Source organism: Pristis pectinata, chromosome 12 (genome assembly GCF_009764475.1).
Source record: "Pristis pectinata isolate sPriPec2 chromosome 12, sPriPec2.1.pri, whole genome shotgun sequence".
Lineage (NCBI taxonomy): Eukaryota > Metazoa > Chordata > Chondrichthyes > Rhinopristiformes > Pristidae > Pristis > Pristis pectinata.
In genome coordinates this window covers 13,370,084-13,387,393 of record NC_067416.1, presented here as the reverse complement: position 1 = coordinate 13,387,393, position 17,310 = coordinate 13,370,084, and the positions used below count along the sequence as shown (strand labels likewise).

Below are 17,310 nucleotides of genomic sequence, written 5' to 3'. Positions count from 1 at the left end.
ATCTCAGAGGCAACCTACTGAGAATTTTTTTTTTATTAGCATGCAAGATTAAAAAGCAACAAAGTATAGAACTATGGGCATGTGTGGAACTGTGCTTCCTGATTCTATTTAGGAATTTCACCCTTGTACACAAATAGAACATCCAACCATTGAGTTAAAAATCATACTCAGTGCAACTACTCCCAAACCTACAGTACTAAAGTTGCCATTAGTTCTTTGCCAACAAAAATCTAGCAAAATATTGAAGGTGTTAAGACTAGACAAATACAAAACAAATTCAGACCACGATTGTAGATATATTAAATTCAGGCTGGGAAAGACTATTTTTATTGAATGAGGTGATAGAAACCCTTTCCTAAATTGAGAAACGTGTCTGGTAATCTAATATCCTAATCTAACATCTCTTGCACTTGGTTAATCTTCATATGTAACAGCCCTGAAGTACTTTCTAACCTGGCCTTCTTGCTCAAGATAGTTATACCACATGAAATTGTTCATGGAAAACAGTTCTACGTCACTGGCTTGTGACTGCATGCAGCTTCAGACAGCAAGAAAGGATTTCTTCTGAATACTTCTCCAATTTGGCCTGAACAAGTCCAACTTTTTCCAGCTGCAATAACTCCACCAAACCAGAGTGCACCACAAAAATTATGCAGATCATTGTCTAAATGAGTAAACTCAATGTTCTGATTGATTTAACCCATTCACCACACAGGCTAATGGAAGTACCGCACCCCATCACACAAAGATCATCAATCAACCCATTTAATTTTGCAGAGAAAAATTGAACTCAAACAATCTCAGCCAAAGAGACAGAATTAAATGAAGCAATAAGGCCAAATAATTGTTATATTTAGATGCCAAGCAAAATAAGACTATGATCTGCTTGTACAGATGACCAATCCTCTCCAAATTAAGGCTAAGAAAATAACTGGTTCATGTAAACATAATTTAAATTCAAAGTTCTGACATTAGTTTATTAGTTTAGACTGTTTATCGATTACAGCTCAGCGTTCAACACCATCATCCCCACAATACTAATCAACAAACTTCAAAACCTAGGCCTCTGTACCTCCCTCTCCAACTGGATCCTCAACTTCCTTATCAGGAGACCAGAGTCAGTGTGGATCGGTAGTACCATCTCCTCCTTGCTGACTATTAACACAGGCGCACCTCAAGGATGCATGCTTAGCCCACTGCTCTACTCTCTCAACACTCATGACTGTGTGGCTAGGCACAGCTCAAACACCATCTATAAATTCGCTGATGACTCCACTGTTGTTGGCAGAATCTCAGATGGCGACGAGGACATGTACAGGAATGAGATAGATTGGCTGGATCAAGGAATCGTCCACGTATACGTTACTGGACTCAGGCCTGACCAAGAAATTGATTGTGGACTTAAAGGGAAGTCAGGAGAACGCACACAGTCTTCATTGAGGGGTAAGTGGTAGAAAGGGTGAGCAGCTTCAAGTTCCTGGGCATCAACATCTCAGAGGATCTGTCCTGGGCCCAACTCATTGATGCAATCACGAAGAAGATGCATCAATGGCTCTATTTCATTAGGAGTTTGAGGAGATTTGGTATGTCACCAAAGACTCTTGCAAATTTCTACAGATGTACAGTGGAGAGCATTCTGACTAGTTGCATCAGAGTCTGGTATAGAGGCTCCAATGTGCAGGATTGAAAGAGGCTGCAGACGGTTGTAGACTCAGCCAGCCCCATCACGGGCACAACCCTCCCTGCCATCGAGAACATCTTCAAGAGGCGGTATCTCAAGGCAGCGGCATCCAACATTAAGAACCCTCACCATCGGGACATGCCCTCTTCTTGTTACTACTATCAGGAAGGAGGTACAGGAGCCTGAAGACCCACACTCAATGTTTCAGGAACAGCTTCTTCCCCTCTGCCATGAACACTACTCGTTATTCCCCTTTTGCATTATTTACTTTTGTAACTTATTTTTATGTCTTGTATTGTACTGCTGCTGCAAAACAACAAATCTCACAACATGTCAGTGATAATAAACTGGAATCTGATTCAGAGAACTTGTCTGGTTATGCAAACAACACACAAGAGAATTGCTTCATAGCACTGGGTGAACGGACTGGATGTGTGGAAGTTAGACCTCCAGCAATGTATACATGGACAATTATGACAACCACATTCATCCCAGGATGTACCTGAGCTGTGCTGCAACTGAAGTGTGATTCTAAAAGATGCCTATTTATCCAAATACTTGCTGGGTTAGCAATCTGCTGAATATCTTGAAGCTACAGCCTTTTTTCCCCCAAACACATCCGCCTTGGCTTGTACATACTGAGGTCTGTACTTCTGCCATATCTGTGGTCCCAGAAACACTGTTGTGCTGCAAACAGATCATCTTGTCAAATTTACTGGCATATTAACAGTGGGTTTTAATGGCTGACAGGTTCTTCAGAAACTCTCTTGGTGAATAGGTGTAAAAGTAGCTCGCATTTCCCCCCTAAATAGACCATTAGTGTTTGAGGGTCAAATGCTTACAGCTAAATGGCCAAACTGGCAAGAATCAAACTCTTGTTCCAAGGTCCCATCAACTGCTTCAGGAAGTGTTAAAGAGTTCATCAGCAGATGAGATTAAAAGACTGGAGCAATAGTCAGGAGCCCAGAGACTTGTGGTCACTTCATCATAATCTACACTGGCACATGTCAAACAGGACTTAAAAATATGATATGGTTATTCATAACCTTAAAATTCTTTGCTAATGTTCCCTGTCGACAATTTGCTCTCTATTGGTCTGCTAGTGGTGGTCTGCTTCTATGCAAACTCAGAACCCTTAATATCTTCACACTAAAACAATACATCTCCAACAAATTAAATCCACACAAGCCACCTTTGGAGAATTCAACAAATTGTATGACATTGGGAGGCAAAAAAAGGTCTGTGCCACAATCTGGCCAATCAGGACATTAGGTTCTGGAACAAAATGTCATTCACCATTTCCCCTTAATATCCCACACTGAACAAATCCACATGGGGAGGCGCAGCAAAGTGACACAAATCACGTTTCCTAAAAGAAAACTGATTAGAGAAAGGAAAAGAATACTAGGTAATTTGCAGAAATACCATGCAAAATTAAACAGCTGGATAGTATTTAGCACATGACATTTAAAAGAAAAGATTGCTCATTACCAATGCATTAAGATAATTACAGTATTACACGTGAAGAAACAGAAAGGGTATAATTAGAGCATGTTAATTTGCGAATAAAACTACATTTAGTTAAAAGTCAAAAAGGACGAAACATGGCAACCTGTGTGAATCAGTTTTGTCATGTCTAGACTTGATTTATAGGATTATTGAAGTCAGAGATACATGCTTCTCAAAGCTTTGAAAATTCTTCTGCTGTACTACACTGCCCCTAGCTGTTTACAAGAGGGTACTGTCTTCAACACTGGAAAACTAATACAAACACAAACTTGGATGCACAGAATTATATTTAGGGTTTCAAATATGTGCTTCTTGAAATGTTAACATTTTAGAAGTAAATTTATCCATTTTGCACTTTTCCCTAATTCCAGATTTGTTTGATATTTTCCTTCCCAATTTCAAAATTATAAATACTGTAAAATCAGTCCTAAAAAAAAATCCTTTCAATTGAGATTAGGCACTTTAGCTGTTATTTGACAGATTGCTGAGGTGTGTGTCCATTTCTTGACCTTAAAACTTTTCAAAGCACTTCACAGCCATACCTTCAAGGTGCAATCACAGCTGTATTTTGCACCCACTCAGCAGATAATCTGTTTTTTTAAGTAACATTAATTGAGGGATATTGTCCTGGATACTGGGGAAAATGTCCCTGTTCTTCTTTAATGTGGTCCAATGGGATCTTTTCCTTCTGCTTGAGTGAATAGACAGGTCACTGAGCTGAAATGTTGACTCTGCTTCTTCCTCCACTGACACCATCTGACTCACTATGTATTTACAGCATATTTCGTTTTTAACCTCAGTTCACGTCTGAACTGAAAGGTGGCAACTCCAGCAGCGTAGCATATACTCAGCGCTCCACTGGATCGTCAACCGAGGATTTTTCTTCTCCAGTCTCTTGGGTGGGTCTTGAACACCACATAATTTACAGAGAAAGATCACCATTACAGAATTGACATGCTAAATGTAATTGAGTTTTGTTTTAAATCTTACCTTCTATATTTGAGGATTTATCAAAATAAGCACAAGTTTCAAAAAGCTGGCCTGAGAAATGGGTGAAGTTTGCAACAGACTCAACCAGTGTCCAAGGTCCCTTCATCACCTTTGAGTTTAAGCTTCAAGTTCAAGTTTATTGTCATAGGCATAAAAAACCCAGGGTATAAATGCCATGAAAATTAGCTTTGTACAGCAGCAGCACAGATCGTTACCACATCCTGAATGTGCAAAGTCTGTAATTGATATAATTGTGAAATAAGATTGTCCAAGTAGTCTTCACCAATTGCAAATACTGGCTTTCAACAAGATTAGGAACCATTGCATTCAGCTGAATTTCATTCACTTTCATTGATTCTTAGTTTTTGTAAAATTAAAAAAGGGAGATTTGAGAGATAACATGGACAAAGAACTCACTAAAATTGGCAAAAGATTTCCCATTACTCATTATGATTAAAGGTTTACTAGATTTTTATTAAACAGGTAAAATTTTGTACTTTTCCTTGATTATGCAGTGCATTTCCAAAAGACTTTTTACCAAAGTCTTTTGCAGGATGTTAGGGATAAATTTGTCCCGGTGAGGCAGAGAAGGAATGGCAGGGTGAAGGAACTGTGGGTGACGAGAGGTGGAACAACTAGTTAGGAGGAAGGCGGCAGCATACGTAAGGTGTGAGCAGCAAGGATCAGACAGGGCTCGTAAGGAATATAGAGTAGCTAGGAAGGAATTTAAGAAGGGGCTGAGAAGAGTGAGAAGGGGACATGAAAAAGCTTTGGCGAGTAGGGTTAAGGAGAATCCCAAGGCTTTTTTCTCGTACGTAAAGAGCAGAAGGATGGCTAGAGTAAAGGTAGGTCTGATTAAAGACAAAGGTGGGAGGATGTGCCTGGAAGATGTGGAAGTGGGTGAGGTTCTCAATGAATACTTCTCTTCAGTATTCACCAAGGAGAGGGGTCTTGATGATGCTGAGGACAGTGTCAGTAAGGGTAATGTTCTGGAGTATGTAGATATCAAGAGAGAGGATGTGTTGGAGTTGTTAGAAAATATTAGGACAGGTAAGTCCCCAGGGCCTGATGGAATATTCCCCAGGCTGCTTCGTGAGGTGAGGGAGGAAATTGCTGAACCGTTGGTTAGGATCTTTGAGTCCTTGTTGTCCACGGGGATGGTACTGGAGGATTGGAGGGTGGTGAATATTGTCCTCTTATTTAAAAAAGGTAGTAGGGATAGTTCAGGGAATTACATACCAGTGAGCTTTATGTCTGTGGTGGGTAAGCTGTTAGAAAGGATTTTAAGAGATAGGATCTATGAGCATTTAGAGAATCGTGGACTGATTAGGGACAGCCAGCATGGCTTTGTGAAAGGGAAGATCTTGCCTCACAAGCGTGATAGGGTTCTTTGAGGAGGTGACCAGGAAGATTGATGAGGGTAGTGCAGTAGATGTGGTCTACATGGATTTTAGTAAGGCATTTGGCAAGGTTCTGCATGGTAGGCTTCTTCAGAAGGTCAGAGGCCAAGGGATCCAGGAAGGCTTGGCAGTGTGGATTCAGAATTGGCTTGCCTGTAGAAAACAGAGGATTGTGGTGGAGGGAGTGCATTCGGATTGGAGGGCTGGGACTAGTGGCATCCCACAGGGATCAGTTCTGGGACCTCTACTTTTTGTGATATTTATTAATGACTTGGATGAGGGGGTGGAAGGGTGGGTTAGCAAGTTTGCAGATGACACAAAGATCAGTGGTGTTGTGGATGGTGTGGAGGACTGTCGAAGCTTACAGAGGGATATTGCTAGGATGCAGAGCTGGGCTGACAAGTGGCAGATGGAGTTCAATCCAGAGAAGTGTGAGGTAGTACACTTTGGAAGGACAAACTCCAAGGCGGAGTACAAGGTAAATGGCAGGATTCTGGGCAGTGTAAAGGAGCAGAGCGATCTGGGGGTTCATATCCACAGATCACTGAAAGTCGCCTCACAGGTAGATAGGGTAGTTAAGAAAGTTTATGGGATGTTAGCTTTCATAAGGCATGGGATCGAGTTTAAGAGTCGCAAAGTAATGATGCAGCTTTACAAAACTCTGGTTAGGCCACGCATAGAGTACTGTGTCCAGTTCTGGTTGCCTCATTATAGGAAGGATGTGGAGGCGTTGGAAAGGGTGCAGAGGAGATTTACCAGGATGCTGCCGGGATTAGAGAGTATAGATTATGAGGAGAGACTAAAGGAGCTAGGGCTTTACTCATTGGAGAGGAGGAGGATGAGGGGAGACATGATAGATGTATACAAGATATTAAGAGGAATAGATAGAGTGGACAGCCAACACCTCTTTCCCAGGGCACCAATGCTCAAAACAAGAGGACATGGCTTTAAGGTAATGGGTGGGAAGTTCAAGGGAGATGTCAGAGGGAGGTTTTTTACCCAGAGAGTGGTTGGTGCATGGAATGCGCTGCCTGGGGTAGTGGTGGAGTCTGATACGTTGGTCAAGTTCAAGAGATTGTTAGATAAGCACATGGAGGAATTTAAAATAGAGGGATATGTGGGAGGAAGGGGTTAGATAGTCTTAGGTGTGGTTTGAAGGGCGGAACAACATGGTGGGCCAAAGGGCCTGTATTGTTCTATGATTCTATGGTTCAAAGTCAGCTGAAATGCTGAAGCATAAATCGCCTGTAGAGTGCTGGAGTTTAGTAAATTTTACTGTTTTATCAGTTGGATACAAGGATTTTCAGTAAATTAAGCTTTGAAATTCAACTTTAACCTTGGTATGAAATCAGAATCTCACTCCTTCAGGCCCCAATGAGCAGCATTTCAAACCTACCCAAACTACAGTCACTCTTCATAATTTTCTTGATTTAATTATTTTGTGATAGATCTAAACACTTCAATTAAAAGGCATTATGATTATTCAAGTTTAATTTTAAATTATTGATTTAGCCTACATTGATTGAAGATAAATATCACTCTTCAAATCCTTTCTGAAACCCAAAGCTCCCAGGATCTCAATTCTCAGAAAAGACCAGACCAAAGGAACCATCTCACTGTTAATATTTTCAGGGGTATTAAAATGTCACCATTGTCAAATAAAAGGAGACATAAGTGTTGAAATAGAATGCAGTATTAGTCAGTTAACTTGGTATAATACTCAAATTACCATCACTATTCATAAACAATAAATAAGAATGATTTAATGCTTTTATTGTTCATCTTCTTCCAATTTACCGTACCCAACCAACTTGGAAAAAGTAAGTTAACACTAATAGTGCAATAGAACGCAAAAATGATCATAAACCTAGGATAAATAAACATCAATGCTACCCTAGATTTACGTGCTGCCTTCAAGGCTCACAAGCTTCATAAGCTACATCTTTATCCAACTCTCGTTCACCCATCTCCCCGTGTTCCCCGACTGCATTGGATACTAATCAGGCAATATATTGCTTTTAAAATTATCATTGCTGTTTTAAAATCCCTTCATGGCCTCGGATCTTCCCATCTTTAACTCCCCTCAGGTCTACAACATGATAAAGAAACAACTAAGTGTTAAATCCATGGGCCCATAGAACACTGTGACCATAGTGCTGAAAGTTTGTGTTCCACATCAAGCTAAATCGTACCAATAAAGCTATACCACTAGAAGATTGTTCAGATTTAGCTTGCCCATGGAAACCAATCTAGCCAATTGATGCCCCAACACTTCACTTTCAATGATCAGCAAATTCATGGAAGCAATCAACAGTGCTCCCAAATAGGACTTAAAACAAGACTAAAGCATTCACAGTTGTATTCAGCCTGAAGTGTGGTGTGGGTGATCCATCTTGGCTTCTTCTCGAGATTTTCCCTATCACAGAAGTCAGTTTTTAGCCATTTCACTTTGTTCCAGGTGACATCATTAAATGTCGTGCAACATCGTGGGCCGAAGGGCCTTTACTGTGCTGTAATGTTCTATGTCTGAGGGCATTGGATACAACAAAGGCTGCAGAACCAGGTAACAGCACTGTGGGAATACATTCACAGCATGATCGCAGAGCTTCAAGGAGGCAACTCACCACCACCCTCTCAAGAGGGATCAGAGATGGGCAATAAATGCTGTCCTGGCCAGTGGAACTGCAACCCGAGAATGAATCAAGACAACAATCTGCAGCCTCTGTGCACCTCTGCGTCTTGTATCCGGCAGATCCCAATTTTAATTGCTGGACCATAAGACATACTCCAGTGGCCTAAGCCCCGATCTCACTGGACTTTAAACTTCTGTTCAGACAAGTTCATCATTATGGGACAAGGTTGCATTTCTGGAAAATGGTCCGTATCGTGATTTTCCATAATGCGAAGATACATTATCTGCATATGCGCCAAGAAACGAGTTTAAAACAAAATAAGTTGTGTTTATTTATTTACTTCCTGCCCCTCCACACAAATTCCATGGGAACAAATTTTATTCCACATCTCAAATTTTTGGGCTGTGATTTGTGAATTCTGCAAGGGCAAATTTCCATAACCCAAACAACTGTAATGCGGTGGTCGCCTATATTAAGAAGCTTCTTAAAACCTACCTCTTCATCTTAGCATTTTGTCTCCTGCCCTGATGGTTTCTTATGTGGCCTGGTGGCAGGCTTTGTCTGACAACTTTCTGGTGATGCTTGGCCACGATAAAGGTGCTATATAAATGCAAGTTGTTATTCCCCTCCAATACAAGATATTGAGGAAATGCAGTAAGAACTCCCACAAAAAAAAAATGGGAATTATTGCGCAGAGCTGTCAAGTTGTGAAGAATGGGCAGTTAACACAATTAGTGGGACAATACATTTGTATGAAAATAGCACTCAAAAGATTTTGCATTTGAGGGTTTCATGCTGATAATGTTGCACTTGCTCTTGCAGCCAAGCTGAATTCCAGGAATATGAATTAGGGTGCTTGGATATTGGTTAAAGCACAGTAGTTAACTCTGATGGCAAAAATAGAGATAACACCATAATGGAAAATAAAATATACTGGATATAATGGGACAGCTAAGGAGAACTGGCTGAGCCAGGACTAGATGGCCCTCTGCTGGTGAAATATCCTACAGACAAGGCATTTGCTTATATCACAAGAAACAGCTCATTCAGTCATGTCTCAGTAGTTGTGTTACAACTCACAGCAAGTAAACTGAAGAAGCAAAATTTCTTAACTGCTGCAATATTATGCAGTATATTCTAATGAAATCACATTTCCATGAAGGTTGCACAGTCAGGGACTTAATTCTTAAGGTGGGTGGTCTACTGGCAGCTGCAGGATTCCATTCTTATACAGTCTGACCCTACTTCGCAAGCCACCTACAGGATAGTGCAGACACAAGCGACTCACTGCTGTGTCCCTTAATACAACTGATCTAACAGCCCTCAAAGGGCCTTACAGATGCAAGCGTCCTTCAGCGTAATGAAAAGAAAACCTCTCCTCGTTAAGAAATATAAAAAAAACTAATGAAGTTTAACTTTGCTGTTTCTACAAAAATACTCAAAACGTAAATGACCATTCTTTGCTATGGCTATGTGTATACTAAAAGCTGAAAAGCATGCATTTTAATAGTTCTTGAAAGTATGAATTATTAATGGTTATTCAAGGGGGTGGGGGGCTGGGGGGAATACACACAGATTCAGGCTGACAGAGCCCAACAACCAATGCAGAACTGGACATTCTTTTATTCAAACTTACACGAAGTGAGTTGACAAAATAAAATAGAAGTTTTTTTTTCATATGGACTTCAGTATTTATAAACAAAGATACCGTTTTGATGGAGCTTCTGGTCTTCTCTTTCCACACATCAGTGCTCAGCTCCAGAGTACAGTGAATGTACTCTGTTCGGTCGTACAATCCCAGGATAAATAACCTGAAGAAAAGAACAAATGTAATTATTACTCTAAAGCCATCAGATAGTCTAATCCACAATATGTATGCACAAAACAGGCCATATTTTATGTGTAGCATATCCCAAAATAAGTATCATAGTCCACAATATACACACAATAGCTGTAATGCCATTATGCCATTTCCACTCTACACATCACAAACATCTCCCCTGATCCCACCTTCTTTCCTGCTAAAAACTAACCTGTATCTCTCCATCTCCCAGTTCTGACGAAGGGTCACAGACCCAAAATGTTGACTGTTTCTCTTCCCATACATGATGCCTCACCTGCTGAGTTCTTCCAGTTTTTTCTGTTTTTACAACATAATAGTCGTGTTTTGCTGATTTCAAGAAGGTGTCATTGAACTGACTTTTATTTCTTGCATAGTATCTGGTAACTGTACAACCAGGTACATAAAAATGTTACCTAACAAGCACCAGGTTGGACTACGAATCAGTGCTGCGCCAAGTGATTTCAGCTGGGGTAGTTAGCTAAGAAAGTGGAGTCTCACTCACTACCTATTTTGTATTTTCTTACAGCACATTTGGCCCATCGAGTGGATGCCAGCTTTCAGTGCATTCCTATCAATCCCTTCCCCCAGAAACTAATTCTCTCTCACATACCCATGAAGTCCCCCAATTTTCCTGCCATTTTCATTAAAGCGTATTATTTTAAAACAATGATCAATAAATGGCCAATCAACACGTCTTCAGGACGGGAGGAAACTGGAGCACCCAAGGGAAACTAACACGGTCACAAGGTGAACCCGCAAAGTCTGCGCAGAGAACAGCCGAGGTCAGGATTGAACCCAGGTTGCCAGAACTGTGAGGCAGCAGCACTTACCGCTGTACCATCTATCGTGGGATCAATTTGGTCCAATGGATGGGTTTTAAAAAAAAAGACCAACAAAAATCTAGGGGTCTGGAACATCGTGATAGTTTAAGTGAACCACCATTTCATTTGCGCCATTTATACCTGACCTTAGTGACACCCCCACCAACCAGGTCATGACCCATACCCCCTTCCCCTCACACTCCAGATGCCCAATACCACAATTTTTACCACATTCCTCCCCCACACCCTATCACCACCACCTTGACTGATGCTCCAAGGCAACTCCGCATCTTTTTCCAGGGATTCCTTTCACAACTCCAACCACTGCCCTCCTCCACCTACATCCAGCATTGCCTGGCTCATGATGGATCGCCCTGGACCAACTTGACTAACACCACTCACCGTCATTATGGAGGAAGTGGAGGAACGGCCTTTGTGTAAAGGCAGAGCCTCACATTAAGCAGGCACTGGCCTCCTGCTCGTTGCCCATTTATTACGCTGGAACCTCCACATCAGGGAGTGAGACAGGTATAAGAAGATGGGTTAAGAGGTGGAAGAGGTAAAGAAAGGCTGAGGCAGCTGAAGGCCCACCACTTTTGCCTTCTCTATAGATATCCTGCTCTCATCCCACTCAATGACCTCCTGACTCCATGCTTGTGAGCACTGGCAGTCACACCTTGCTCCAGTGCCATTCATCTCTTCTTCTCAAGCACCCATCAACTCTAATCCCATTTTATTCTCCCCACATTCTACATCTCAAGTGCAGTGAACTCACTACACTCTTAGTCAACTCCTTATGACTTTTACTCAATCTATTTACACAGCCTTTTCAGCTCAGGTTGCACTTGGAGTACTGTGCAGAGTTCTGTTCTTTAAAAAAAAGTACAAAAAACATTTGCAAGGATGGTGCCAGAATTAAGAAATTCCAGTCATCAGAGAAAAAAAAAAATCGAAGAAGTCAGGGTACTCTTCAATAAAAGGATTTAGAGCTGACCTGCCTTTAAAATTACAAATGGTTTGGACAGTGTATATGTAGAGACAATGTTAACTCCTGAGAGAATCCAGAACTAGAGGCTATAAATGTAGGATAATTACTGACAAATCCAATAGTGGAGGAAGGAGAAATATACTTCCAGACAGAGTGGGTTAAATGTGGTATTTACTTACACAGGATGCACATAGCATAGATATTGATGGATATAGCTTAGATACTTCTGAAAGCAAACTACACAAGTACTTGAAAGAAGAGGTTATTCCTGAAGGCTGGAATGAGGGAGATGGAATGGGAAACTCATCCAGAGTATCAAACACCAACAGAGACTAGTCGGATACAAAGATCTTTTACTATACTGGTGCATTCTGTGTAATTCCATGTAACTAATATAGAGAGAAAAGGGAGGAAGTCAATTATACTAATTAGATAAACGTAAAACAAATTTTAAAAGCAGTAGACGGGAAGCAAACAAAATTAATTCAATCAGCAAAATGATAAGGAATGGAGAACATCACAGAACTAGGAATAAATATCGACTGCAGAGGAGAAACAGACGTACAATTTAAAAAAATACGCTGAGAGCTTCTGTTTTATTGCAGTCAGTTTCTGCTGTCCCCTTGTGGCCACTTAGAGTACAGCAGAGGAAGACTATAGCGTATAGATGCCCTCTAGTGGATTAAGGACATTCCAGGAAGATAAAACTGCATTTATGCAACAGAACTCCGATAATACAGCAGCCTAGGAACTTCTGTGGTGTTGGGAGGCCAAAATATCTGGACTATTAGACGTACTTTATTCACGCCCCACTACACTTTAATTCACTTTGTTAAGATGTTATACTGTGAATCAGGTGAGCATAAAGAGAGAGTGTGGAAAATGTGGCCCCAATGAGTTTATATGGAGCATGGTAAAGCTGAGTGTTTAAAGGCAGTATGCACGGGGGGGGGGGGGGGGGGGGGGCGGTGAAAAAGATGGCCCTGGTGAGCTGAAAAGAGTACAGACACAGGGCCCTGGTGTGGGAAGGTTCGGCAGTAAATTTAAAAGGGAGACAGAAGATGGTGAGCCAGATGCCAAACCATTGCATTTCCTAACAATGGGATTAGCAGACTAATCAGAGTTTTACTGTTACGAAGTTTCACTGTGAATCTCAATTGTGTGATCAGACAATCAATTTCTAGGCGCTTGACTATTATTTAAAAAAATAAATGGGAATTTTCTGGGGCAAAATCCTTGCTGGAATTCTGTTAGGGAAAAGCTTCTTGTGGTACTTAAATCTTATAAAAACGTAAGGAATGGAAAGGATAAGGATATCTGGCCCAATCGCTCACACCTTCAAACTCCCAGCCTCTTATATTGAACATCTTAAACACTCTTCACTTCATATTCCTGTGCAGCAGATTGTTTCAATCCTTTATATAGAGCAAGGACTCTTGCAAATTTCTATAGATGTATGGTGGAGAACGTTCTGACTGGTTACATCAGAGCCTGGTATGGAGGCTCCAATACACAGGATCGCAAGAGACCACAGAGGGTTGTAGACTCAGCCAGCTCCATCACAGGCACAATGTTCCCCACCATCAAGGACATCTTCAAGAGGCAGTGCTTCACAAAGGACCCTCACCATCCAGGACATGCCTTCTTTTCTTTACTACCATCAGCGAGGAGGTACAGGAGCCTGAAGACCCAAACTCAACAATTTAGGAACAGCTTTTTTCTTGCCAGTATCAGATATCTGAGCAGTCCATGAACGCATGAATAGTACTTTGTTATTCCTTTTTTTTTGCAGTATTTTGCAATTTATAGTAATTTTATGTTTTTGCACTGTACTGCTGCCGCAAAACAACAAATTTCCCAACATACAAGTCAGTAATAATAAACCTGATTCTAAATTTGCAATAAGTCATCTTAAACAATTTTTCTCTAATTTAAGCTTACAACCCCTAGTTTAGACTTAGAGGTTAGCTGAAGGTAATTCTTGATTTATGTCCCTTCCATTCAACATATCACACATCCTCATGGCAATCCTTTTAATTACCCTCTTGCTGGTACCCAATCTGGAGCTCATGCTTCTCACAGCTTTCCTCTTTTACAACTAAAAATATTTTGTGTTCTTTGCTCCTTACCAATAGAAGCATGCAATTTACAGTTTTATCAAGTGTAACCTGATCAAAGTATCATTCAACTTTATTTCAATTAGCCATTGAAGTAGGATTTAGCACTTCAATGCATCGATCGTCAAGGGCACATTTATACTGGCATTAAACTTATGTTAAGAACTTGTATCATGCAAACATGGAATGATGGATGACAAAGCAATGAAGGGCAGATAGACTCTGTCCCAAGTGTCTCATTCTCCTTGGTTCTGGTACAAGGTTACACCAACTCCTGGCTAAACCGGTTTTAATATTACAATCACACTAGGTTCTACATAGGCATTCCACTTACCCACAGTGTAAAAACACCTAAGAAACAAGATCCAGGTTCAGCCCCAAGGCTGAATAGCATAATGGACTAACAGTTCAATGCAAGGGCGTCATGAGATAACGAGCACGGAGGAGTAAAGGAGGAAGTGCAGAAACTGCAGACACATACAGGGCATGACTTGGCAGAATGCCTACTGAGGAATAATTTAAAAAAGCAATATGAAAGTCGACAAATTTATGCCCACTTGAAACCTGATGTGTATGGCACAGAAGCATAGTTTTGATTCGATCAATCAGATTTGACATTTCAAAACGAGAAAGTGTATTATAAAGTGGACAGTAACATAGAAACAAAGGGAGCTTTTATAAAAAGGATCTTACTATAAAAGGACTATGACCTAGTTTGGAGATTGCCTTAATTAGGCTGTTTGTAAACAGTAACTACACGTAAAAATTAAAATTGGCTACAAGTTGCTTTCTAATTTCCTTAGGTTTTACAAGATGTACTGTGCTAAGAAATAGAAATCTTTTAGAATAAACCCAAATTTGGGCTGGGGAATGTAAAATACAAGTTCAGGGAAGACGTGAGTCAGAGTCATATAGCACACAAATAGGACCTTCAGCCCTCTGAGTCCATGCTAACCATCAAGCACCCACTTACTCTAATCCCATTTTATTCTCCAAACATTCCCTTCAACTACCCCCATAGTCTACCACTCACTTACATGCTAGGGGCAACTTACAGTGGTCAACCTACCAATCAGTGCATCTGTGACATCCTAGAAAATAACGTAAATATTAACAGGAATCACGCATCAAGTTTCTTACTTAACAAATCTTGTTAAGAGATGGGGTCTGTTATATAATAGCCAGAATAAAATGAACATACTGTAACTTTGCAACAATAACCAATTTTAGTTATTCTTCTTAATTACTGCTGAAACCTAACCGGGACTGGAGGTGTCATAATCTTAAGGATCTTGCTACTTGTGTGCACATTGCAGTGTGGGGCACCAGATTGTGGCCTTAGCCTGACTCCAAACCAGTTGTGGAAAATCCGTTCCATGTCTTCTTTGTTAAAAAAGTGCTGTCCAGCGGTCTGGATCAGGAGTGGGTTTCAGAATCTGCGTGGTGGCAGCTGTGGACATAAACTGTGGCCTGGGGTGGATGATTCCATGAAGCTATGGTAGTGGAGAGGGTCCATCTAGGTCTTTTGTTCTGATGTTTGTGGGGGGGGGGAGGGGGGAGGTGGTGGTGGGAGGTGGCAGTGGCTGTCAGGTAAATACATTGGGAATCTGCGCCTTAACTGAGGGGAAGGGGCTGAAGAAACCAAGGATGATGTACATGGGGAAGGTTCAGAGTGTGGAGGTTGGGGTTTTTCTTGGGGTCTCCAGAGAGCAGAGCTCAAGGACTGGACCCTGAAGGTAGTTAAGGAACTTGGCTAAAAGGTGTAGAGTCCAGCACTGCAATGGGAATACCAGATTGTCTTGGGAAGAGATCCAAATTACCCTGTAGTGCTCCAAAAAGGGCAGTGTGGGAAACAATGCCACACTCACTACTCAGAGATGGCACAGACTGCAGGAGTGCTTCAATCTGGAAGTGCTCAGTCAAATTTCCAAAATGATGCAAAAGGACACAGTGGTAAAGTATTTGGAATCACAGGACACTATTTTTTAAGCATTATAAAAACTTCCTTGGCCGAATTATCTGTTGTTCATAAAAATAACAAGTTGATCTACATCTGGCATCCAGGCCCATAAATATGGATCATCATACCCACTTAATCCACAACAACTCCAGATCAAAGTCAAGTTTTTCTTATAGAGGGAGGATTAAGAAAATGGTCAGGTTCCCTCCTTGAATGTGAAAGCTCACGTACCCCAGAGGGGAGGGGATAAGGTCATTAAGGAGGGGTTGGGAGGGCTCAAGGCAAGGAAAATTGAAGGGGAGAAGGCAAAAAGGATAAGGGGGCATTGAGGAACAGGCAGAAGAGTAGGATAATTGATGGGTTGCAGTGAAAGGCGAGCCAGAAAACGAGGGAATGGGCTGAATGCAGGAAGAGAGATGGAGCAGAAATTAAGATGGAGAGGAGAGGGAAAGACAAGATAAATATCGACAGAATCAAGAGATGTAGACCATTCATGGATGGTAGAGAGGGAGCGACATGAGGGAAAGAGGAAGGTTGGAGGAGGAAGAGGTGATGAGACAAGATGGCAGGTGGAAAGCTGAGCACTAGGAGGTAATGAGGAAGGGAGATGCAGTGAACATGCAAGGAAGATGGGGACGATGGGGAAACAAGGAATTAATTTTAAAATGTTAATACTTGCCAAGCAGAAAACAAAATTTCCAGCAACTACATTTACATTAATGACCAGGAGGAGGGAACAAAATACAAGTTTTCCAAGTTTGCCAATGATATAAAAATAGGTGGAAGAGCATGTTGTAATGATGGCATTGTGATTCTGCAACAAGATACAGGGAGATTGAATGACAGGGCAAAAACCTGGCAAACAGCGTGTAATGTGAGTAAGCATAAGGTCATGCACTTTGGTAAATGGAAAAGGCCAATTATCTAAATGAAGAGAGACTGCAAATGAGTGTTCAGAGGAATCTAGGTATTCTAGTTCATGAAATCACAAAAAGTCAGCAGGCAGATCCAACAAGGAGGGAAGGCAGCCAGTGCTGGCCTTTATTGTGAAGTTAGAGTTTAAGAAGTTACAGTTGTACAGAGAATTGGCAAGGCCACGACTGGAATACTGTGCATAGTTTTGGTCCTCTTATTTTTAAAAAAGGATGTAAAACATAGAACATATATAGTAGCACAGAAAGCAGTCCAAAGGAGATTCACCAAACTAATTGCTGGTATGAGAGGGCTGTCCTATCAAGAGAGGCTAGACAGTTTGGTCTGTATTCCTTGGAGTTACGAAGAATGAAGGGTGGGTCTATTCAAATGCACAAGTTCCTAAGGGGGTTTGACAGGGTAGATGTTGAGATGTTTTCACTGGTGGGAAAGTCA

The 17,310-nt window shown here is 41.2% G+C and overlaps 1 protein-coding gene across 1 annotated transcript in view; it reads right to left on the bottom strand.

Moving 5' to 3' along the window:
* pdzd8 (PDZ domain containing 8) overlaps positions 1-17,310 on the bottom strand; it is a 144,260-nt gene that overhangs the window by 66,946 nt on the left and 60,004 nt on the right. The window contains exon 3 of the mRNA XM_052027433.1: positions 9,922-10,024. Coding sequence (XP_051883393.1) covers positions 9,922-10,024 — 103 coding nt within the window. The remainder of the gene's footprint in view (positions 1-9,921; positions 10,025-17,310) is intronic.